General features: G+C 32.6%; 1 protein-coding gene and 1 long non-coding RNA gene across 7 annotated transcripts in view; one reads left to right on the top strand and one right to left on the bottom strand.

Moving 5' to 3' along the window:
- Positions 1 to 6,731, top strand: part of LOC122208180 — a 37,346-nt gene extending 30,615 nt beyond the window's left edge. Inside the window, exon 2 of the long non-coding RNA XR_006197138.1 lies at positions 6,584 to 6,731. This is a non-coding gene — a long non-coding RNA (uncharacterized LOC122208180). The remainder of the gene's footprint in view (positions 1 to 6,583) is intronic.
- PHF14 (PHD finger protein 14) overlaps positions 1 to 26,996 on the bottom strand; it is a 208,740-nt gene that overhangs the window by 54,505 nt on the left and 127,239 nt on the right. For 4 of the 6 annotated variants that reach the window (XM_042918919.1, XM_042918943.1, XM_042918926.1 and 1 more), the window contains exon 17: positions 5,739 to 5,856. In XM_042918919.1, coding sequence (XP_042774853.1) covers positions 5,739 to 5,856 — 118 coding nt within the window. Of the gene's footprint in view, positions 1 to 5,738; positions 5,857 to 13,328; positions 14,775 to 26,996 lie in introns of those variants that run through there. The other 2 variants (XR_006197137.1, XM_042918951.1) reach the window with 2 other exon arrangements.

Here is a 26,996-nt window from a genome sequence, read left to right as displayed (position 1 = left end):
GTGGGAGAAGGCAGTCTGAAATGGCTTCCATTAGCCAAAACTGGGACAATTTGAAGATCAAAATAAATGAGAATAACCAATATAATCCACTGAATAAAACAGAAAATGAAAGTCTGATGAGGATAATTTGGATAATATGGATATTTGCATAGTCTCAAGGTAAGACAAATTAATGAATTAATTAGAAAAGGGAAGAGAATGGGAGAGACTTGCAGACAGCTCCTTAGTCAAGTGATTACCATCTATGGTTCATATTGAAGTCATGTATCACCTGAAAGAATGCATACTGCATCACATCTGTGGCATTTCTTATCAAAGATGCATAAAATGAATCTAACTATAAAAAAGATTTAAAAAATACAAAGTAAGACATTCTACAAAATAACCGCCCTGTAATCTTCAAAAGTGGCAAGGTCATGAAAATCAAGGGAAGAATAAGGGACTGTCCAGACTAAAGAAACATGAAAAATAAATGCAACAATGATTCTGTACTAGATCCTTTTGCTATAAAGGAAATTTCTAAGACAAATGGCAAGACTTGAATACGGAGGATTGGATGGTAATAACATTAATTTTCTGTTTTTGTTGGTTATATTTGGGACATGAAAGAGGATGAAAAAACACAAATGCAAAGCAGAGGTGTGACAAATGTAGTTTCTGAAAGATTTTAGTACCAGTATAGAAGTATGGTCTCCAGGCATTTTTGTTGATGTGCCCCCATACTAAAAATATTTTAAATATGTATCAAAATATATTTGTGTGAAGTTATATCATGTTCTACAGTATTAATATATGATTTACATTATAAAGCACAGACATACAAATTAAAATGGGATGTTATACAGAATTAAGTTGACTTAATTAGACATCTTGTCTATCTCTTAGGGTACAAACACTTCATTTTGGAGGCCACTAGTAAAGAGAATTGGTAAAAGAGAAGAATATGGCAGACCTATTTAGATAGTTTCCAAAATAGGAGAAACTGAAAGAATGAGGAAAAAGTGAGGCACTGAATCAACACAGGAACAATGGAGGAAATGAACAAAGAGCACACTGGGGAAACATTTAAGGAAGAAAACTTCTCTTAGAGGACTCAGAGAATGATTTTCTGTAAGGCACAAGGATGGGTAAGGCTTGAAGATGATTCCAGGTATTTAGGTTGGGTGAACAAATGGAACAGAGAGGGAGGAAAACTAAGAGAGAGGTGAAGAGGATGATTAAGAACATGAGGCCCCTGGGTGGCTCAGTCAGTTAAGTGTCTGACTTAAGCTTAGGTCATGATCTCATGGTTCATGAGTTTGAGCCCCACATTGGGCTGTGTGCTGACAGCTCAGAGCCAAGAGCCTGTTTTGGATCCCCCCCATCGCCCCGGCTCTCACTGTCTCTCCCTCAAAAATAAATAAGCATTGAAAAAAATTTAAAAAAGAACAAAACGCATTATTTTTCCAGGCATATAATACTCATTAACATTAGTATTATGGCAACATAGTAAAAAGCAGGGGAAAAAAATTCCTAAGGCATGGTGATAGGTAGCAATGAACTAGCTGCACTGAATATAAACTTAATACACTGGCTGGATAGCTGCTGCCTTAGTCAAATGTCTTTGAAGCACAGCCTATGGGAGAAGATGTTTTGTGCATATGTGTTTCCATGTGTTTGTATATGTGTAGATTTGTGTTTCCGTGTGTGCACACATATATGTATATATCTGTGTCCATGTAGTCATTTTACATGAAACCTAAAATGAACTTAAGTAGGTTTATAATAGGTTGATAAGTCAGAGAAAGTCTTATCATGCCATATTTCATGGGTTCAGGTAGAATAAACACTCATTCTATACACAAATATTGAATGGTTATCTTGTCATACCTGAAAATGATATAAAATTATGTGTCAATTATTTCTCAATTTAAAAAAAGTCATTCTACTTTTAGGTAAATTGTAATTAAATCAATATTATTGAAACTACACTTAGGTGTATTTTATCATGTGCTAAACCTTAAAATTATGGATTATGTTATGGTTAACCTTCTTAGACTTGAGCAGAATTTCCGTAAAAGTAATAGGCAGGATTTGTGACAGAAGATTTTTGCCCTCACAAAGCCCATACAATAAACGTATTACTTAAGAGACAAAGTCGTGTATAAATATATTATGCTGCTGAGAATATACATGGCATTATTTTTGCTTCCTCTGCTACACAAAATTTGGAGACAATGTTAAGAGTTAATGTTTAAAGTGCAATGTATTTTCAAGCACGTATTCAACTATATACCCTCACCTTGTATTTATCTAAAATTCTAAGCAAAATAAATAACTTACTTGGGAGTCAAATTTTTAGAATAAAAGTTAAGACTCCTTGGACTTAATAATCCTGACTACCACAGAGAAAGGAAGTTGGATATACATTTTATAGTTGTAAGAATTTTATACTTCACTCCCCCCCCCCATAAATTTATTAGCAACTGATTGACTTTCCTTCTCCTGGCAGCAACTATTTTTATCTTAGTTTTCATATCATTAAAATATATGAACATGGCAAATACACACAGTATTACCTATCAAATAATAGTCCACTAAATGTAATAGAGGAAAATCAAGGACAAGCAAAGTATATTAATTTCCACTGTAGGTTTCTTTTAGGCCCTACAATGATACTAATTTTGACAGATACACTAGTTTTGACTCAGATATTAATAACATACTGATTTCTAAATTTAACAGCTTCTGCAGCAATTCACTGAATTATAAAGCATGATATTATCTATCAATGCTTTCTTTGGACCCAAACTAGCCAATATCTTTCTAAGAAAAATGTAAACAAATTTACTACCTGCTAGTTAGGAATGAACATCTTCAACAGTGAACAAATCAGAATGGATGCAGCAACAAATATTAATTAAATTTCCAGCTTAACTATTACATTAAGTTTAATTTTTTATTGGAAAAAAAGCATAACTATACAATAGTCATGTTGATATGACAAAAATACAAATCTACTTCACTGCTGTAAACCTTATAAAGTAAAATGCTAGGACATTCCAAAGATTAGACACTGTATTTGGATGAAATTTTGATGGTGGTTGTTTATTATCTCGTATTCAATCAGAGGTCAGAATACAGAAAATATATTGCAAGTTTTCTAACAATGTGCCTTCTTAATGGATTTCCATTCAGAGTAGAAGACCTATTGTCTCATAAAGAGGGAAAACAAAAACAAAAATAAAAATATCTTATCCTTCTCAATGGCTACTGGCATCCTACTGCATTAAGAAATATATGATAGGGGCATCTGGGTGGCTCAGTGGGTTAAGCATCTGATTTTGGTTCAGGTCATGATCTCAAGGCTCATGAGTTCGAGCCCCACATTGGGCTTGCCGCAGTCGCTGCTTCAGATCCTCTGTCTCCCTCTCTCTGCCTCTTACCTGGCTCGCACTCTCCCTCTATCTCTCAAAAATAAATAAACATTAAAAATGTTTTTTAAAAGATTAAAAAAAAGAAATGTAAGATATACTCCTAACATATATATAAATAAGCCCCCTTTAATTTTCAGTATTCATTAATGAAGTTACTATATAACTTTAAGCCATTCCTTAAGCACTGTATACAATGCTACACATTTATAGTAGTACAGAACCTTTTTAAAAGAATGTACACAAAAAGGTGTATTTTTAAAGGGCAATAAATATTTTTTTAAAAGATGCTTTCCTTATTTGCTTGTTGAGAGTAGAGGAAATCCCAAACAAAAAATGTATTAGAAAAATCATATTATGGAGTGCCTGGGTGGCTCAGTGGGTTGAGCACCTGACTTTTGATTTTGGCTCAGGTCATAATCTCACATGGGATCATACCCCATGTTGGGCTCTGTGCTGGAAGCACAGAGCTGCTTGGAATTCTCTCTCTCCCTCCCCTCTCCTTGGCCCCTCCCCTGCTCAAATGCTCTCCCTCTCTCTCTCAAAATAAACTTAAAAAAAAAAAAAGAAAGAAAAAAATCTTATACCACAAACAGTCCCATAAGACGACTCTCTATAATCTACAGTATAATCACTATTTTTTTCCATTTAAACACAATTTCTGTACAGCATTTTTAAATTATGCAATATAACTTTTGCTATTAAATATAATACCTCTTAAATCTGGGTCTTAATAAAATGCCTGGAAAATAATTCTTGATATCGTATAGTTTAAAATCTTGAGCAAAAAAGCTTGATTATTACTAATAAAATGCAGAGTATATTCCACTTCAATAATCATTATGCTAATATATAAATTTTGTAATAAATTTGGTTTAAAAACCCTTTAAATAGCTTTTTTTTCTATAATAAAATGTTTTTCTGTAGTTTTTCACAAATCACTTTTTATAGATGGTGTCTGTGGTAACCTGGAACAAATAATTTTAACTGAAAAAAATACATTTTAGTGCTCGCTTCGGCAGCACATATACTAAAATTGAAAAAAATACATTTTATTTTTGTTTTTATTTTTACTACAGCTTGTACATTATTAAAGGTAAAACTGCAAAAATTATACAGATATCCATTATGCCTTTAGGATTACTCATGATTTTGGTATGTTCTGAAAATAGTGGCTTTTTATCCTTTGGAGGATCTCAAATTAAAAGTGGATCATTTATTAATGAATTAGTAGACTGAATCCACATACCACACTCTATGGCCATTATCAAGGTTCTTAAACATTTGAAATTAGAATCTAAAGGCAACAATTTGGCCAAAAAATATGTATTATGTACAGAAATATATATTTGATTCCACAATCAAAAAGGAATTTAGTATTAATTTTAATTGACTCTAGGAGAGACAAATGCATTTAAGTGGCATTTAAGAAAGATGGCTTCATATCCATATTACAATAGATAGCTAATTTCCACTGTCTACTTACGGAAGAACAATCTGATTAACCCGCAGCTGATCAAAATGTCTTATTTCAAATATATTCAATATTTTTGTCAAACGAGTCAAAGTATCGGAGTCTAGTCACTCACTTTAAAGAAACAATAATCTTAAACTGCAGATTACCACAAATTAAGGTTATAATATTGATATTCAAAAGATATAATTTCAATTTTTGGAGATAAACTACTAAACAACCTTATTGTCCTTTCTAATTATGTAAAAACTAGTTTTGTCAAAGAACAGACTTTTCTTCCCCCCACCCCATGATCATCTGTTTTGTTTCTTAAATTCCATCTGTAAGTGAAATCATATGGTATTTGTCTTTCTCTGACTTATTTCACTTAGTTTTCAAACAGCCGTTATTAAAAATTAATTCACAATATACTTAATGAGTTATCTACAAAATAAAATTGGATTTTATTGGTTATTCTGTTGACTCATATTTATACACATTAATATATATTTGTCAAAACAAATTTCTCATGACTCAAGCCAGAATTACCCTGCCATTCCCTAGGTGTGGTAAATAAGCGCAGGGTGACTTTCTTTGGTGACTAGAACACTATTTAATATATTACAGTAACATAGAAAATACACAAAATTTACAGCTAAAACATTTCAGAAGATATTTATATAACTTAGTAGAGCTGTTTATTCCACAATTTAAGGGCAATAAAATCACCATGGCTAAATAGTCTTGAAGTACATTAGATTAAAATGTTGGTTATTCATAATTCTAATTCTCTTCAAAATCAGGAAGCTGATGGTATGATATGGCTATCAAAATGAAGTGAAACACTTTTTCTTATGGACTTTTCTCCTTACCTTAGAAGATGAAGAATCACACTCCTGACATATCCACCCATAGCCTGTTTGTTTAGGAGACTTTTTCAAAGGGGGATCCAAACAGCCAAAATGGTAGCACAGTCTGCATTCATCACACCTGTAGGGTAAAGAGATTTATGGTGTATCTAAATAATATTAAAAACTATCTTTTACAAAGACAAATGGCAAATTACCATACATTTCAACACTGTTAATTCTTCCCTTAGTTCACAAGATTATTAAATTAATGTCTATGACAAAGACAATCTAAAGCTGAAATCTATGTTTAAGGAGAAAACAAAATACAACAATAAAATTAAAACAAAATAAATATCATTCAGAACACTTTGATAGCAGAAATGTTGAGAGCATATGAATGAATGTGTATAGCCAAATGTGTTCATAACACAATTTCAATTTTAAACTTCAAGAATTAATCAATTATCCATTAGTTAAAAAACATTTAATATAAGATGTATATAATTCTAGATTATGAATTTAATCTAATACATTGTGATTACTTAAAAAAACTTAAGCTGTAATCAATTCTATACAATGTACCTTATCACTCTTTCTCCAAGTGAAAGTAGACTGTAAATACACTTTCTAATGTTTATAGCATGTTAACACAATCTAGCAAATAAAAATCATTCTAAGAATTTGGTATTATTTTCTCAAATACAAAATATTCTCAAAATTACCTGTCACTCTCTCTCAGTGCATTTGGTTTTTCAGAGTACCTCCTAGTACATCCTTAAGCTTATCAACAAATATTTTGATACTGTCTTTGCCACCCTATAATGTGCAAAATCTAAGAAAACTATCATACCTATTCTTCGTTTCAGACAATCTCATCCTGCTGACAATGAAGAAAGATCTGCATTATTTCATTGTTTTGTACAATAAAATTTGCATCAGTTGGAATAACAAGACCAAAATTTAACAACAAACAACAAAGATGTATACATCTAATAGAAAGGATTTTGTCCTCATTTTCTTTGTGTTCTTTTAAGTTAAAAAAAATACTTTTCTTCAGTCTGTCAGATTCTCTTTATTTACTGTCTCTCTTACTAATTTACAACTTAAAATGTTGAGAAATCCAAATACGAAACCACGAAGAAATTTTTATAAAGCATGTGTTACTCAATAAATTGAAAAATTACTATTCAATAACCTTTATTATAAAAAAGAGGGGAAAGAACTATTGTTAGAAACAACACACCAAGAAAAACCATTGATTTTTAAAAACCATCAGAATAAAGGGGCGTATAAATCACATTTAGGTAAAAATTTCAAATCACGCTACAAAATCCAATGTCCCAAAGACCCATTTTGGAGATCAAGTTTCAGAAAGTTAGCAACTTAGTTAAGTTACTCAGGTATAAAAAAGTTTAAAACATAATATGTTGTAAGTTTACCCATTTTTCCTCTAAACTTTCTCCTTATGAACCATTTACATTTATGCAGTTTTCCAAAACCCTGATTTTAGACTCAAGACACGGACTCGAAAAGAATGATCTACCATGATAATTCTAATTACATGAAAAATGAAATCAAATAGGAATAACAGTACTTTATATACCATGCCAATATTATAAATAAACCAAAAACACATTTAAAGGCAGTCAAAGTATTCAAATACCTGTTGTTCTGGCATTAAGAAAAAATAACAGAATATATAGCGAACATCAAATGTAACATAAAGAAACTAAATGGCAAGCCCACACAATTTTATGTTCTTTCTTGTCAGTATAACTTATTTACCTTTAAGTAGTTAAAACTTCAATTATATTATATATAGTTACAGGAACCTTCAGAATATGAGCACTTCTGAATTTATGAGAAAGTTGAGACTTCTAGATAGCTGAGGCCATATTCCTTCAAACATGAAAACTACTGTTTCTACCATTTTGATGGAACATTTAAAAAGAATCACATTCTTTACTTCAGCAAGAAAATAAATATAATTTACTTTATCTTTGTCCTATCAGGGTCATGAATACAAGTAACACATGCTGCTAAGTGTTTAACTGTGTTTGGAGTACTATCTCCTGTTCTATTTGAATTCTTGTATTCAACTTTCATAGGTTTTCAGGGTATTAATTTGCTTGAAAAGTGTCAGCTACTGCTTTCTGATATTGTAACTATTTGTCTAAGCATTTTCCTAACAATAATTTGTTGTGGATTTAGAAAACAGATCTTTAACCTTAGTAAGACTATGCAAATGGACAATAAAAAGACATGAAAATGAGAACTTCCGAGTTAAGTACACGGACTCAATTTCAGTTTACTATGTAGTCTTTTTTGCTTCACTTTAGGTTTTGGTAAATGTTCCTTAGAGTTCAGATTGCCAATATTCTGGGCTCTTGATAGGTGGAGAGTTATGGTATTACTGTTTTCCTAGTTCATATCAAATTATAACCTAATTATTGCATATTTACTTTAAAACTCTGTGTCATAACTTCAAATTACGATTTCTATTGTATAAGTCACATCAAACACCATGATGAATATAAAGGTATATCTTAATTCGTTGTTTTGTAAATAATTTGTTTATATCACCTGCATAGATGAAGGGGATTCTTATTGTTACCTATGTATTTCCAGCTAATAACTTTAAGAATAAGTTTGCTACACTGATACAGTTCCCATTTATAGCTAATTCCAATTAACTGTAAAATCAGGTTATCAGCTCAAGAATAAATGCACTGGGAAAACAAAGGTTGTATATGCTAGATTTGTTAGACAATAATGTTGAAGTATATGCCATTTGGAAATGACCTAATTCTACTGATTACTTCATTAGTAATACCTTTTAGAATGACTTACTCTCCCTGTGGAACTCTAATGTATTTGTGATGGGTCTCAGAGGAAAGGCAGAATTTGCTTGTCAGAATTAGGGGGTGATATGGAAGTTCTTTCAAGTTATAGCTCATTCACCAGTAAATAAAAACTGTAATCCCAAGAATAAATAGCAAAAAAGAGTAGTTAATACACTTAGGAAGTGCTAAAATCCAGGAGAAAAAAACACAAAGAGAAATCAATCAATCCTGAAATCAATAGCTCTGTTAATAAATATGCAAATAAAAGTTCTTTCTACAAATGACTGAAATTATTTCCATGTGGAAAAAGTATGGTTGTTTTTACATTAGAATATTGAGGACATCCATAGATTTATGTGCTGGTAACAAAAATATCCTGAATGATACAAGTAAACTTGAACAGAATGTGTACGAATTAATATATCAGAGACAAATGTAAGAGATACCACTAAGAATCCTAGAAACCAAAGAATAATGTAGATGGTAAAAATAGTGGATTACTTATTTCATGCACATACAAACACCACTATGAAAACTCTGGCATATTTTGTCAGCCAATAAATTCTAGCTATGTTACAAATTCAGATCTTTTTTAAAAACTGAAAATCAGAAACTCCTAAGGGTCTGCAACCATTCTTCTACCTAAAAGCTGAAATAAAGTTGAAGTAGTTTTTGATCAAATTGTTATTTACAGTTTCTACTTCTATTTCTTACATATACCTGGAAACATAATTGCAGCACATAATATATACGTATTTCATTTATCAGAAAGAATAGTGAATGCAATGTTTTAAAATCTTTTCCAAGAGCAGTCATTGACCCACAAAAGCATAGTGATATGACACAATATACTTTATTATGGAACACAAATGTCTATATAAAAAAAAACATTATAATATACCAATAGCACACATACTGTATAGAAAGGCAGTATCTTAAAATATTAAAAGAGAATATTAAACTAACCTTTAAAGAAACACTATGAATTCCTTTTAATAAAATACAAACTGGATGCTTAAAGAAGTATCTTTTAAACATCTAATAAATATTATACACATTGACACTACAGGGCATTCTAAAATTACAATTTTGATGAGAAAAAGTGAATCCAATTTATAAGATGAAAGGAAACCTGATTGTTTAATTATATTATTTAATACAAATATTAAATACAACTTCCTAGGTATCAGATTCATAAAGGACACAGATGTGTAAATAATAAAGCAGCTAAATATATGTGGTCTTTTACACATTTAACAAAATGCAGTGACGAAATAAACATAGTTCTGTATGAATTTAAAATACTTACTTAGCATATGGTTAATTATAGCACCCTAGACAAAGAAAAGGAAGAAAAGGACTTATGTTCATATGTCCTCTGATCCATACAACAAACAGTCATGTGTTTACCTAGTTACTGAGAATATGGATACAAGTAAAAAGAAACAACGGATTTATTTCTGCCTGTGCCAACAGAAAGGCTAAAAGCCAGTATTCCAAAGGATTTCTTTAACTATCTTAATTTCCAATTGATAATTTCACTAGGAGAATATGTTAAATAACTGTTTTTAAACTAACTAAAACAATTAAGTGTGCCTCCTATAATTTATAGCCAGAGGATAAGCTAAACTTCAGAAGAGAAATCTGTAACATGGGACTTGAAAAGGGATGTACATTTTTTGTGATCAAGTTGACCCATATTCACAGCTATTTTGTTATGTCAAGGAACGTTTTATTTAGATCCATGTCTATCATAGAGCGTAGAATACTGACCCTAAAAATATATACCATTACATCTGTTCACTTAAAAAGAAAACAGACTAAATACTGAGAGAATTGATGGGTTGGGTTTCCTTACTTTTCATCATTTCTGTGTAAAAATTCTATACAAGAAAGATCCAAAGAATTGATCTTTTAATACTAACATTACTTAAATCTCACTAGCAGCTTAACACGCCCACATAAATCTATTAACAGATTGATAGATTCTTTCATTGAATAGTGGCCAATTATTTCAATTACCCATTTTAACAGATGGAGAAGAAGCAGGATTGTGGCCCATGAGTTAAATCACTTTTAAAATAATACAAGCTTGGACAAAATTCTCCATTCTTCCAATATCAGAATAACATTTCCTATCAATAAAGGTATATTTTATTCCTTATGTATTTTACAACAAACTTAGTGCAAACCACCTACATGAGCATTTTCCAAACAAAATAATTAGAAAATGTATTTTATATCATTCTGCAAATAGAAGACTAATGTAGAGATCTTCAACATATTTTCACTAGTGCCACTATAGACTTCTATTTTTATCACAGGCAATAATGACTGAATGAGTGGTAAGAAAGACAAAAATATTCTTTACACATGGAAGTACATTAACTGGAAAAAAATCTGGATAATTATTGAAATCCAAATTCACATTTAATGATAGCTTAAATAATGAGATCAATTCAGTTAGCTACATCTGCAGCAGCCAGGTTATAAGATTCAAAGTGAAACAAAAAAATAAAAATGAAACATAAAGAATTCTTAGAAAAATACACAATTAAGGTCAAGTACCTCCTCACAGCATGAGAGAATGATTAGACATTTCCATACCTGAAACACGTCTGCTTTGTTCTTTAATAAACTGATCTCCATCTGCTCATGCCCTTGGAAATTTTTCAGCAGTACAACCTGCTGTGCTCAAGCCCCACATAACTTTGTACTTCCCTGTTCATAATTAACTAATTATGCTCTAATCAATAGTGTAGATCCTGATTTTACAATGTAAATCAGATAAATGAGATAATAGCTGGGGGTCAATCTCATTTTATTTACAAAGCCCAGCGTGAACATCCAATTTCATTATATCTTATGTACCTGAACAGCAGTGAATCTTATCAGCAGGACTGCAGAAGTCTTAGAGTGAGCACTGGGAGAAAGAGGCCACGTTTTTTAAAGTATTGGCAAACCATGTCCATCTCAGAAATATTTTTAATCACAATCCTTAACATTATGTATATTTACAAAGTGCCGACTCAGATAAGTAGGAAAAAATTGATCTCCATATGCCATGCAACCCTAAAGCTGAGTCTCTTAAACAAGTTTCACTTGTCAAAAACAATTTTAGAAAATAATTTTTTTTAAATGTTACATTCCACTCTGCTATACAGAGTCCTTCTACATTCCTTGAATAAATTTTGGTGAAATATTCATAAAATATTCTCATGTTGTGAATCAAGTACAACAGTGGTAAGTTTTGTCAAAAAAGGAACATTGTTTAAAAAGAGTGGTCTCATTAAGTTAGGATATAAAAACAAGGAAATAAGATAATGGTAATAAATGATCATTATTTATTAGTCAGCAATCTATTTTTAATGCCGTAAATGTATAGTCAGAAAAATACCAAGAAATACATGAATAACGATGGCATAGAAGTGAGACATAAATCATTTCTAAACTTAAGATGGATAAAGGTTAAGGCTAAACTTTTTTTCATGTTCAAACATAACCCTAATATCAAATCTTTTTTTAACAAAGGAATCAGTGAATTATGGACAAAGGCTATGTTTTTTGATTCACTTCTGTAATCTAAAGTACTGATTTCCCCATAATTAAAATTAAAAATTAAAAACATAAAAATTAAAAAAAATTGTTTTACTGAATTTATAAAAATAAAGACATTGTATGTATTGTAGATGAAACTCCCACAAACTCTTTTATCTAGAAACAGATATTTCTGAAATTTTAAGGGCCCTTTTACGTACATTAACTCCATCCTCAATCAATCAAGGACAACCACAACACATTGATTCTTTTAAAAACCATTACATACAAATGGTTCTCAAAGTGGTGTCCCTGGCCAGCAGCATCACTCAGGAACTTGTTAAAAATGCAAATTTTCAGGCCTCATCCCAGACCCCCTGACTCAGAAACTGTAGGGAGACAGGAGGAGGGAGTAAAGTTGAAGAAGAGGACAATAAGTAGGTGGAATAACACAACAATCTGTGTTTTATCAAATCTTTCGTGGGATTCTAATATACTATAAAGTTTGAGAACCACCACTATATACTACTATGTCATTCTTCTTGTATTTCAGAGTCCTTTAATTTCCCTCCTGATATTTTAGTATTTTTTTTTCATTTCCCTATTACGTGACAAATAACCATAATCTACCTGGCATGCAAATTTTTCTTCTGTGAAATACACACCATTTAGTGCATATTTTCTTAAAGACACATTAATATCTTCTTTGCAGAGCAACTGGGCCAATCATGGAAAAGAGTTTTAAAACTGTGGAAAAATGAGAGCACTTAGGAGATTATTAGGAAAGTATGTTTTATTCTACTCCCTTTAAAAGTTCTCTTACTCTAAATACATGTTTGCAGGACCTTATGAATTAATGAGATTTGTATTTGTGAAGTGTGACAAAGATTTTAGGGCTAGCACCAAATATGGAATAGCATATCCACCACTGGAGACTGCAAGATGGAGAATGATGATAATGTAGTATCATAATTAGAACCAAAGTGGAAAGGATTTTGATTAATAGTAACACCAAAACCACAAGGCTTAATGATTTCTCAAAAACCCAAAATAAAATGACCGCTAGTAATTTCTCAGCATATAACAAAGCAGGGCCAGGAAGATTAACATATTCTTTTAAGGAAATGGCAATCTGACATTTTCTTATAATCAGCTGCAGGTCAGCAATAGTAATAATTACCAACTTTTTCTTAAGCTTATGTAGAAATAAATAATGAGTCTTTCGTTATTCCTAAAAAAAAAAAAAAAAAGCCAACTGGTTTTGCTACAGGCTATTAATATTTTTCCTCCAATATTAAAAGATCTTTTGATAAGTTAATCTCAGTCTATACATACTTTATATACATATTACTTTTATTAAACATCTTATCCATAATATGGTTCCTTACTATAACTATAGATAACTACCATACAGCAACTTTATACTTACACTTGCTTTTGATTATTTATAACACTGCCTACTCTATTCCTAAAGTTTAAACTATTTTTAATTGCCACTATACCTGAAAAGATGTCCAAAACCACAATTATAAATCAGAAAATTCCAAGAGACATGTTGAGAATTACATGTATATGTACATTTCAATTTCAGCAAAGAGTCTCTTCTAAATCAGTTCAAGATGGAGTGATGGAATATTCAACGTATGTCTGTCGTTGATTTAAAACTGGATCATTAAAACTTGAAGATCAAATTTTAATTCTGTAAATCTCTGGAAAAATACAGATGTTGATGAAGATCTTTCAGCTGGCAAGCTGTATAGTCATTAAGCTTTGTATCTCCCTCCTTATTTCATAACCTCTTATTTAAGGTTGAGAAAAATAAAATTATACTGAACACAGAAAGTTTGTATTAAATCAATAGACTGAATAAATTTGGGTATTACTAAAAAATACCTAGAGATCAACACAGATATATTTTACTAATGAGGTTAAAATCTGAAGTTGTAATAGTTTCATGCTAATACTATTAGTGCTTTCACACTAGGATTAATGAGCCAAAACTAGAATGGCATAAGCTTTCACAAGTCTTTCACTTTTGCTGAATAATATAAATAGAAATAACCTTTAATATAAGAGTCTATAGTTGTTTCCCAATGTTAACATTTCATATATGAATATATGTATTAAGCTGGATTAAACAGGATAGCAGACTAGTGGAATGCATTGTCTTTCTTGTTATTGGTATTGTTCAACAACAACAGTGAGTAGTAGCACATTGCATTTAAGTCCCACAGGCTTCCATAGCTCTTCAGTAAGTCCAAACACCACATGTCATCATTTGCCAAAGAAGCAAGAAGGAAAGACATCACTTAATAAGACAATTCTGACAAGACATTATCTACTATTTTTCAACAATGCACATATCAAATATTTCTGATTAGTGCAAGGAAAAAAAAAAGTAGAAAAAGAAAAAAATAGAAAAAAATCCACACAGGCAAATTAACTGCCTTGTCAGTCCAAGCAACAAACCAATCAATTACATTCTATCCAAACCTGACAAGCAAAGGCAACTTTTTGCAGTGATAAGCTTATGGGAAGGATAAGATAGCTGTTCTCCTTTACTTTATGTACTCTATTGAGAGTGTTATCCACATTTTTAAAATCACACTTATAAAAGAGGTTTCCAGGATTGCCTCCGAGGATGAGCTGTGGCAGAGTTGGGTCTCATGAAGGGTATCTACACAGTAAAGTGATAAGAAAAGAATATTAACATTTAAAGATCATAGCAGCTCTGTACTATGTCTTATGAAACATACTAACAATACCACAGTAGATTCAAATAACATATGATCTGGTCCAAAGAGACAGATACCCTAAATGCCATGATCTTGTATAGGTTCTTAGTAGTTAAAATGAAATAATTTTATCATTTGAAACATTGAGTTGCCTCCTCTTGTATTATTATTGTTGTTATTATCAGTTTTAGTTGTCAAAATAAATCTATCTTACTAAAACAAAAAAGAAAATATAAAAATGTTGGAGGGTTTATATTTACATAAGCAAACATGTATTTGATCAATAAATATTTTGAAAAATTGCAATCTGCTGTATTTTCTTCAACTATGGCAATTTAACACAGTTAAACTATGCTGAATGCTTGAGAAACTATGCTGAATGCATACTGTATGCAACTGTGTTGAAAACAAACACACCTAATAACTACAGGCTGGTTCTACTCAACTATAAAATCTCAGAGAGGAAATTTTCAAACAATTCTTATCCCCTGTGCCTACACTGCCTTCCTTTGTTAAAGACTATATTAGAAATGTTTGGTTACAATTGTAAAGAGTATATCCCTAACTAGCTCTTTTAGTGAAATGTGCAACAAAAATGGCAGAAAATACACCTCACTGTAAAGACCTGGTAGATTATGAATGTACTAATTTTAGCCAAAATTTCAAAACTTATTCATTTCCATTTATTTCTCAAAATTTTCTCTAGTGTTTCTTGTATTTACTTCACTATCAACTTGTATTCATTTGCTACCTTGGTGCCTTTATTTTCTGGAGAAATTTTAGGTGCTTAGTGATTAGAAGAACTTTTTTTTTTTTTTTTTTTACTGTGATAATCATAAAAATTTATTTATTTATTTCAGATACCCATGTAGCTGAGATGAAACTGCCAAAGTAGTCACACATTATAGAGAAACTTCATTTTAATATATAACTACTAGAAAGATGTGTTTAATGCTTCTAAGTTCCATTGAGAAAAAGAAAGTGAAAAGTGGCACAATCACAGACACATACAGCACTACTGAGAAGAGCTACCATGCCAAGCTGAATAATTTCCAAAGAAAGCAAAAACAAAACTGTACAAGAAAAAAAAGAATGTGAAACACAGTTTTCAGAGAAACATACTTCTTGACATATGAGAAATAAACAGAGTTGAATTCCCTTGTTGAGTCACAGGGAAACAGAGAGGGAAGGCTGAATTCCCTTGTTGGATAGTCACATGTGTTAACTTTTCTCTGTGCTTCAGTCTCTAAGTGAAGAGCTTTAAGCAGATTCTGAATGTGATATTGAGAACTGCTTTGACTGCAAGCTAAGAACTATGAGATAAGCATAATGCAAGAGGAAGCAACCACATCATTTACCACAGAAGTATAATTAAATCTTAATTCCAAGTGTAAATGATGGAGACTAGCAGACAACCCAAAAGATATGTTGTACTTAACTCTGATAGGAATTTGAACATAAATACATTAGATATCATGGAAATCTGCTTTAAACCCCAATTAAATCTAAGCTGAAATTTAACTTAGAAAAAAACTAAGAGGCTATTGCTAATATTTCTCTATCCTAAAATTTCACTTAATATTCCAAATCTCCCTTACAGACAGAGTAAGCAGTGTGACTTGTTTTGGCTACTATCTTCCAAGGACAAAAGACTGACTATGTGGTCTTCTACATCAGAGATCAAGTTGTGGCTTTGTATTTATTCCACATGTATCTAGTAAGCTTACCTATAAATTAAAGTAGGAAAAAAAAAGAATTAAGCATTTTTAAAGGGCTTCCCTGATGCATGAATCAACAGTCAGTACCTTGAAGAGTTGGAACTGCCTGACAGGAAGCATCTACTTCTGACCCAACAAAGTCAACTATGCTAAAGTAGTGTCGTCTGGAGAGAAGTATACCTCATGATTAGAGGTATACAGAGATTAGAGGTATACAGAGTCAAGACTACCCCAATTCTACCACTTTCTAGTTGTGTCATCATAGACAAGTAATTCTTAGTCCTCACTCAAAAAATATGGATAAAATCTGCATCTATTCTTGGGATTGCTCTGAGGAATACATGAGATAAAATATGGAAAGCACTAACTAGCACAGTGGTCCATAAAAAGCACTCTGTAAATCTCAGCAACTAATATGAAGAGCAGATTTATCAAGCAGTATAACAGTATTTACTGGAAGGGAAAAAAACTGTATTTTAATACATAATTTATATAATTGCAGTATGTAACTGGAATAATTTCTATTTCATTATGCTTAGTGCTCTGTACCTCAGTTTCCTAATTTCCAAAGTGGAAATGTGAATACCTCATAGGACTACTGTAAAAACTGAATGAGATGATACATTTAGAGAGCCAAGAATAGAGACTGGGACATAGTAAGCATCTAACATGAACATTAAATCCTAGCCATACAGAATTTAAAATAACATTTTTCTAGGTTCAGCTACAAATGTTAAAAATATTAGAGTCACGGGGCGCCTGTGTATTTCAGTCGGTTAAGTATCCAACTCTTGATTTCAGCTCAGGTCATGATATTATGGTTTGGGACTTCAAGCCTCGCATCAGGCCTGGGATTTCTCTCTCTCTACCCCCCTCTCCCTGCCCCTCCCCCAGGCTCGCTCTCTCTCTCTCTCTCTCACAAATAAACTTAAAAAAATCTTTAAAACATTTTTTAAAAATGAGATTCCTATACATTATTACATTGATATAAAAATCTACCAACTCCAAAATTTATACCCAGTGTTATTTTCAAATTCATTATATTATGTTTATTTCATATGTCCGAAACTATACAAAATCAATACAAATCAAAACCTTGTTACAGAAGGAACAGATGAAAACAGGATGTTTGATTAATAAAAAAAAATGAGAAAATATAGATGGTTTCTAATACTAGAACTTGGATTATGCTTGTTTTGTATGACTCCAAGGACTGAAATTATTAAGGAGAGACACGTCAGTTCACTTGAAGAGAGAAACTACAAATGTTCAGACCTGCCTCAAGAGAAAATGGGTTACCAGGGGTGTCTGGGTGGCTCAGTCGATTAAGCACCCAAGCTGACAGCTCAGAGTCTGGAACCTGCTTCAGATTCTGTGTCTTCCTCTCTCTCTGCACTCCCTTACTCGCACTCTGTCTCTCTCTCTCAAAAATAAATAAACATTAAAAAATTAAAAAAAAAAAAAAAGAAAGAGGAAATGGGTTACTTACACAATTCTATCTGGGGCAGAAGGTCTCTCCCTGTCACTTAGTACTGAGTGATACTAGGCAGATGATTTAAGTGGTGGATGGATGGCGGGATTACAAACTTTGAGACCTTTTTCAGGACTGTACAGTATTTGTTTTGGAATCTCTTCAAGTTATGTAAGTTACAAAATTTGAGAAAAAATAAAGTTGATGCTTTACATATAAGAAAATGACTTCAGAGGTAACTTAAGTCGAGTCATGCATCTAGCTAATAGCACAGCTGTGGCTAGAGTCCCAGTCTTCCCAAATAATTGAATACGTAACAGATAATCTCTTCTGGATTACTTAAAATATTAACACATTGCCATGGAAAATAATAAAACATTTCAAAAACAAATTTTACTGAAAAACGGATGAGTGAATGAGAAATATTTCATTGCTATATATACTTGAAATTATGATGTTTGCTACTCTAAAATTGCTTACTCCAGAAATACCACACTTCACTATGTAATTAATATATATCATGTTCAGGCTTTTGTTTTCTTTAAATACAATTACTCGTCTACAATGTACTTAATTTTAAAAGAAAAATAAAATTAAAAAATTCAAACACTGATAACATATAACATAAAAATATTTATGAACATACAAAATTATTTAAGGGTTTAGTGTTTTAATTAATATAAATTTAAAAGTCAAAGAATGTCATATTAAATACTGAATGTGCAAGGCATGTTAGCCATTCCACACATCTAACAACATCACCAAATGAGTATACATTTTCTTTTTAATGTAAATTTTATCAGAATACACCTTAACAAGAAAAATTCAGTGGCAGCTGGATTACCTTCATTATCCAAATAGGAGTACTGTGAAAACTAAACATCTCTTCTCAAATTTTACTAGTAGAAAAGCATTCTTAAAGTAACTAAAGGATACCTGGGTGGCTCAGTCAGTTAAGCATCCGACTCTTGGTATCAGCTCAGGTGATCTCATGGTCCTGGGATGGCATGGGCCTGCTGGGGATTCTCTCTCTCTCTCTCTCTCTCTCTCTCTCTCTCTCTCTCTCTGCCCTGCCCCCATGCTTGTTCTCTCTTTCTCTCTCTCTCAAAATAAATAAATAAATATTTTTAAAAAACAACTAACTGGGGTGCCTGAATGGCTCAGTTGGTTAAGCATCCAACGCTTGATTGTGGCTCAGGTCATGATCTCACGGCTTGTGGGGAACCCCATGTTGGGCCATCGCTGAGTGTGGAACCTGCTTAAGATTCTCTCCCTTTCCCTCTGCCCCTCCCCAGCTCCCACTCTCGCTCTCTCTTAACAATAAATAAACTTAAAAAAATAATAAAGTGTCCTTCACCAGATCCAGTTTATTTTCCAATTTCCTCTTTAGGTTCCTTTTATAATGTACTACACGGCAACATTTTATGTTCAAAAACATTAACTTAAATCACTGATCACTGCTTTTTAAAAAGCCAGGTCTAAGGCAAAAAGGCAACATTCTTGGTGGTAGGGATAGCCAAGTAACTTCTAAGAACAGTGATATAAAACATTCAATTTTAAATTTTAGACTTGTGCCGTAAGACATCTCTCTTACCCTAAATTTGTTCAGTAAATGTTCATGACAGCCTTGGAATAATGCATTTGGAGAATAATGTAAAGGCAGGGTCTAGTGGAGAATAAAGAAGCAGAAGAATGCATGGCCTACTCTGAATATTAGGGAGGATACTGGTAGGCTTTCTACAATGACTGCAGCTCATGATTAAGCCATTTTATTGGGCAAGAGAAAGACCCAGAAGTTTGGAGAACTGAGATATATTAAAGCTACAGAATGCAGTTAAACAGTGGCAATAAAAATGAGTAAAGCCAGGAAGCCTGGGTGGCTCAGTCGGTTAAGTGTCCTACTTCGGCTCCAATCATGATCTCACAGTTCGTGAGTTCTGGCCCCACAGCGTGGAGCCTGCTAAGGATCCTGTCTCCGACTCTCCCTGCCTCTCCCATACTCGCACTCTCTTGCTCTCTCTCAAAAATAAATAAACATTTAAAAAAATAAAAAGTTGAATCAAAGCAAACAGAGTGGAATCCATGGATGTCTCATCAGAAGAACCACAGAAAGAAGGCAAGAGAAAACACTGAAGAAGCTAAGGTGTACAGAATAATGTGGTAGAGAGCAATGAAACAGATGTTGAGAAAGATCTCAAAGAAGCCACAAAAATGAAAAAGGGAGGGAATGGATATCAAGAAATATTTTGATGGAAAATTGTTCCCAATTTATTCTGATATTTGTAGTTTTCAAATAATATACCACAGCTATATTTAAAAACTTTTTTTGGAACAAAATCATTATAATTCTATGAATAAAAGTAAATTCACTAAGATGCTATGAGATCATAGGAGTTTAAACTCTTCTTTTTGAAATTTTTTATGTATATTTTTATAACAAACAAAACTTAAAATATACATGTTTCCACTTACCGGTCTTTAATTTTTTTTAATAATAAGACTTTATTTTTCAAACAGTTTTAGGAAAACTGAGTAGGTATACAAAGATTCACATATACTCCCTACACACACACACACACACACACACACACACACACACACGCAGGCACGCACAAACACACGTGCTTTAAATTTAAATGTTAAAGTTTGCATTTTCACATAACGGGCACTTTTGATAGCTCAGGGGTAAGGAAAAATGAAAAAGAAGAATGCCAGATAGAAACAGAGGAAGAAACAGACATGTGAAAATTTGGGAATGTGCACACTTCCTTGATTTTTATTCAGTGTAATGCTATTGGACAAGTCTCTTGAGTTAGACACAACAGAGATAAATAAGAACTTTGAGAATCTGAAGGGAAGAGACTTTCAGATGAGGAATGAGCTAGCCTTAACTGCCTCTAGCATTCAGTGTATATTTTAAGATTCTTACATTAATTGTGAAGTAGTAAAATAATATTTGAAAAACGTGAGTGATACATTAAGGATATATATTATAAACACTAGGGCAAATATTAATTCTTAAAACAGGGCCTAAATAAGACAACAATGGAGATAAAATGAATTTATAAAAAATAATGCGAAAGTAAGCAGAAGGAGAGAATAAAAAATAGCAAAGACTAGATGAAATAAACAGAAAATACAAAGATGGCAGATTTAAATCCAACCATATCAATAATTATATTAACTCTAAGCAATGTAACCCAGTTAAAAGACTAAGATTGTCAAACTGGATAAAACAGTAAGTTCCAACTATATGCTGTCTACCAGAAGTCCAATCCTTTTTTTGGATTGGGGACTTTTTATTTATATTTTTGAGTTTATTTATTTATTTTCAGAGAGAGAGAGAGAGAGAGAGAAAGAGAGAGAGAGAGAGAGAGAGAGAGAGAGAGAGAGAGAGAGAGAGAGAGAGAATCAGCAGGGGAGGGGAAGAGTGAGAGGGATAGAGACACTCCCAAGCAGGCTCCGCACTGCACAAACAGTGCAGAGCCCAAAGTGGGGCTTCAGCTCACAAACGGTGAGATCATGACCTGAGCTGAAATCAAAAGACACACAACCAAGTGAGCCACCCAGGCGCCCCAAAATCTAATCGACTTCAAATACAGTTGTGTGTATGGGTGTCTACATATGTATGGAATACATATCTCCATGTATCTAAAAATATATAAAATAATTAATTATAAATATAAAGCTATTTTAAGCATAAAAATATAGATAGAAGTAAAGAGGAATAAAAGATACATCATGTAAACAGTAATCAAAATCTTATCAGAGTGCTAATATCAGACTAAGTAAGCTTCAGAATAAGAATGTTACCAGAGATTAAAAGGGACATTACATTGATAAAGAGACGAATTTGTCAAGAAGAAATAATGTATAAAGCAAATACTAATAGAACTGAAAGGTGATACACATAAATCTACCATTACAGTCAGAGACTTTAATACTCTTAGTAATTAATAGTACAAGTAGATAGAAAATAAATATTTATAAAAACACCTGAACAGGGGCACGTAAGTGGCTCAGTCAGTTAAGTGCCTGACTTTGGCTCAGGTCATGATCTCACCATTCATGAGTTCAAGCCTCACGTCAGGCTCTCTGCAGTCAGCTCAGAGCCTGGAGACTGCTTCGGATTCTGCGTTTCCCTCTCTCTCTGTCTCTCCCCCACTCTCTCTTTCTCTCAAAAATAAAAACATTAAAAAAAATTAGGGGCACCTGGGTGGCTCAGTCAGTTGAGCATCCGACTTTAGCTCAGGTCATGATCTCACAGCTCATGAGTTCGAGCCCCACAGAAGGCTCTGTGCTGACAGCTTGGAGCCTAAAGTCTGCTTCAGATTCTGTGACTCTCTCCCTGCCTCTAACCCACTTGCATTCTGTCTCTCTTTCAAAAATAAACATTAAAAATGTTTTTAAAAATTAAAAAAACCACCTGAACAGTAAATATATTGACCTATTTTTATAGGACATCCCGTTCAACAAGTGATGCATATACATTCTTTTCAAGTGCACACAGAGTAAGATAGACCATATTCTGGGCCATAAAATAAACTTCAATGAATTTGAAAGAACTGAAATCATTAAAAAAAATGCTTTTTATAATTGTGTTTTGGCCAAGAGAACTGCCCTTCCTCTCTTAAGTCTCCAAAAGTCAATGATCAGGTTCAGCTAGGAGAGAATGGAGCTCTTGATCTTATGAGGTCCCTACATAAACACAGCTCTAGTATAAAGACTTGAAAAAGGCCAACTCATTTGGGTTTGGATCAATAAATATGGGAGCATATGCAAAAAAAGGCCAGGGATATTTAAACTCTGAGGTATCATGCCTATGTTGTTCACCTCTGAGTTCCGTAACTAAGTCCAGCATCTGGTGCAAAGGGTCATAGAATAATTATCTGCTAAATGAATACTTTTCTAAAAATTTCCCCAAAGACTTGGAACTTAATATAATGAAAGGGTAAATCCAAGGGCTAGAGAGAGAACTGGCATAGGTACTGTTAGGTAGCTTATACCTGTGAACCTTTGTAAAACCACAGATGCCCACGCTTCAACCCCATAGATTTATACTACGGATTTAGATTCTCCAAGAGGTTTTTTTTTTCCTTTTCGCCTGTTTGTTTGGTAATTCCTTCCAAAGGTGATTTGCATCCCCAGCAAGCTTAGAACCATGATCTTAGGGCTTCAGCTAAAAGGGCTTCTGGTATAAAGCAGTGGTTCTCAAAGTATGCCCAAACTATCAGAATCAGCATTAATTGAGAACTTGTTATAAATAAATACACATTTTGAGGCATGTTCCCAGAACATCTACAACAAAATTCTGTGGCTTAATAATCCTGTCAAGTAGTATGAATGTATCCTAAGAATTAAGCACCTCTCCTTAAAGTAGAGCAAATGGAGCTGGTATGAAGGAAACACACACAAAAAAAGAGGTATGGAAAGAAAGCTAAAGATAATAATAATAAAGAAGGTAGGAGACAAATTACAAATATTTCACAACTTAAGGTGGACTAGCTAACATTCAACTAAGCAAAGATAAGTTTTATTTACATGGAAATATTTTGATCACTAAAATAAATCTTTAAAAAATCCCACAGAGAACTATACTACCTCATCTTGAGGATCTCTCCTACTTGGTAAACTTCTCTGGACTAAGTCTGTGGCCCGGCTCAACCAAGGACACCTATATCCAATTCTTTCAGTTTCTCCATTCTTTCCCCCACTTCCCCCTGCTTTTTTTTTTTTTTTTCAGTTCCTCCATTCTTATAGAACATGATTTCCTACTAGTCCTTCAGTATCCATTCAGAAACACACTCATTTACAAAAAAGTAAAGGTAGTAAAATTAGGACTGGATACCTGAGTTGTACAGAACAAATCTGTAACAGTTATGAAATCTATTTCCAGAGTCTGATTCCTCTCTATATTTATAACCCCATAACTTTAAATGCATTCTGGAAATTTCTAAAGCAACACCCCTAAAAAGAAACCTCATAATCCCAGATGATACCATTCATCTATTGTATGTCTCCAAAAATTAATATGGCCACTCATCTTTCTGTTACTAGCATCACCATTCTTTTCAATTAATTATCTTAGTCAGTTTGGTTTAACATTCTGTTTTCTTCCTTGTCTCCCTGTTTTGGTTAATAGTGTTTTAACGTCTAGTATGAAGTTAGGTCTCCTGAATCTTTCTAATCCTTCAATTTTTCCATCACTCAAGGTTCCTAGCACCCAAACCTGTCTACCTCCAGTTGCACATTCCTTCATCACATATCAATCTTCTAAAGTACTATATACTCTCTATTATCTCTTGCCTTCAATGAATCCCCATTAGGACTTTTAAAATCTATAGTTTGAATCTAAGGCCACACCTACTTTAAACCTACATTATACCTTATTCCAATAATCTCACATGCGATCAGGTGTCTTTATTCATGTTCATCCATTCTCTTGAAGGATTTGCTAGTTCTCATCTTAATCTCCTGAAACCTGCCCATAATTCAAAACCCAGCTCAAATGACACCTTGGTTTATATTAAGATTTCTCCCTTATCCTCTTAGGAATATTCCCATGATCCTCTAAGTTCTTATGTTTCTTATATATCCTCCATCTAACAATTTGATGGATGAAAAAATGGATTTTAGCAACCTTAGTAAATATGAAACAGACCAGAAAATAAATCTGAGACAAAACACAGGACTCTTATTTTAAAAAGGAATGAAGAAAAAAAAAGATTTCATAATTTATTTACAAATGAAAGCTTCAAAAGAACAGTCAAGGAAATCTTTGGTCACTGTGCTCAATGCTCTACATGAAACTCAACTTTCCTTTTAAAAAATATCTACATTTACAGGCCATGTCACAACAAGGTCCTTGATATAACTAGGCAATTATTTGGTTCCTTGATAAATGACATGAATGAGTACCTGACAAGAGAAATTTGGATCCGGAAGATTTCAGTCACTTAAAAGGAAAGTTACTGATGGATGTAATTTCACTTGGATGTGACTGAATCCCACTGACTTAGTCTTTCCTAGGCCTATCTTCCTTGTGCAGCTGTCTGTGTCTATTATATGGAGTGTCTAACAGTGTCTTTCAAAGCAGAATTTCTCCTCCATTTGCTATTATTTGGAGAGAAGGTACTTAAAGAGTTACTTTCATATAGTTCAATCTATCAGTTCTCAAGTGCTCAAAATGGCTGCCTATTCATGAACTAAATCACACTTAGGATCCTTGGCTTCATGTATTCTTTATACTAAAAGATCACATACACACCCAGAATGCATAAACAATTTTACACTAAGTCACATTATGTGGCCATATTTTTAATAGTATAGTGACAAGGTAATACTCAATCATCCTAACTTTTTCTACTCTTTACCCATAATGTTTTCCTCAAACTTGCCTAAATATTTTAGGAATACATACATACATTAAGTACCTCATTAAAAAAAATAATAACTGTTTCTAAGGTCCTAAATTTCACATTTTAAGAAACCATGGAGTATTCAGATAATTAGTTCAAAGAAAACCATGAAAAATTAAACTGATACAGTATCCATGAAAGGAAAGCTGAAGAAACCAGGTAATTCATTTCTTTTTTATCTTCTAAATTTCTTCCTCTCTCATTCACCAAAGGACTAACATTAAGGCTACAATAAAAAACAACAAAACAACAAACAAAACCTTATGGTTAAAAAGCAACCTAATTCTTGTCTAGGACAGAATTAAATATAATAATAACCAACTTGGAAATATAATAATAACCAACTTGATAAAATGAAAGAGGTACTGTTTTGGAGACAGATAATAAATTCTGGAATGGATAGGTTAATTTTCAGAAAATAATACATTTAAGAGAATAAAGGTCACAAGAACCTTTTAAAAAAATATACAGACCTTTGAAGAGAAAAATCTAAAGTTAACAGTAAATAAATCTCTTGAAAATTCTGGTTAAGTCATTTCACTTACTTGTGTTTTAGTTTCTAATTCTAGTTCTACTAATGAAGCTAGTGTAAAGCAAAATTGTAGTTGATAAAAATAATTCAAGATGAAGACAACTCCAAAATGAAATGTAATTCTTTAGAGTACTTCAGGTCAAGCAATGACCTACAAAGGGAGCCATGTTATATTATATACATGTATATGTCTATGCTATATATTTTTTTATATAAGTTATTTTAATTATTTATCAACACACAAAGAGCCTTAATGAGACTGAAAAACGTGTCCACAGATGATGTGACTAGTATCAATAAATCACACAGTTACCAAAAATTGTTTTTAGGGACTTAAGACAGTCAAATGTCAGAACAAGAAAGTCTAGGAAATTTATTAAGTGAACAATTTTATATATGGGATATACTACTACTACTAAAATGGGTGCAGAATTTAAGATGTGACTGCGATGATTAAATCTCAAGAAATGTATCAAGGACTGGTTCCTAATTAAACTGAAGTGATAAGACTAAATGAATGTCACATAAACTTGCTACCATCATAGAAGGGAAAAGTGGAACCCAATGACACATGGTGACATGACACTGCAAAAGGTTTAATATTTCAGTATTTAAATAATGAAGTTAATCCAAAAGCAGCTGTGTTCTCCAAAATGACAACTAAAATGATGAACAGTCAAAACACTAGGATAAAAGTGTTTAACAGTACACACAATTCATTAAAAGAAGAAACTGGTGACATTGTAAAGCCACAACTGTGCACTATAACAGACTTTAAAAAAAAAAAGAGTGGAATTATTTTAAAAACTTAACATAGAACCTATAGAAACAGTATGATAGTGAACACTGAAGTCAAGAGGTGTGGGTTCTAAGCCTAACCCACACTAACCACGTGGTTTTTTACAAACCATCCACCATTCAAAAAATTATTGAAAGATTATAGCATGCCAAGTTTTATCTTTGCTTGTGAGACAGAAATACAAATAAAGCTTTTTCATTAACTTTACAGTCTGATAAGGGGGGTC

Source organism: Panthera leo, chromosome A2, assembly GCF_018350215.1.
Source record: "Panthera leo isolate Ple1 chromosome A2, P.leo_Ple1_pat1.1, whole genome shotgun sequence".
NCBI classification, from domain to species: Eukaryota; Metazoa; Chordata; class Mammalia; order Carnivora; family Felidae; genus Panthera; species Panthera leo.
This window is presented reverse-complemented; position numbering and strand designations above follow the sequence as displayed.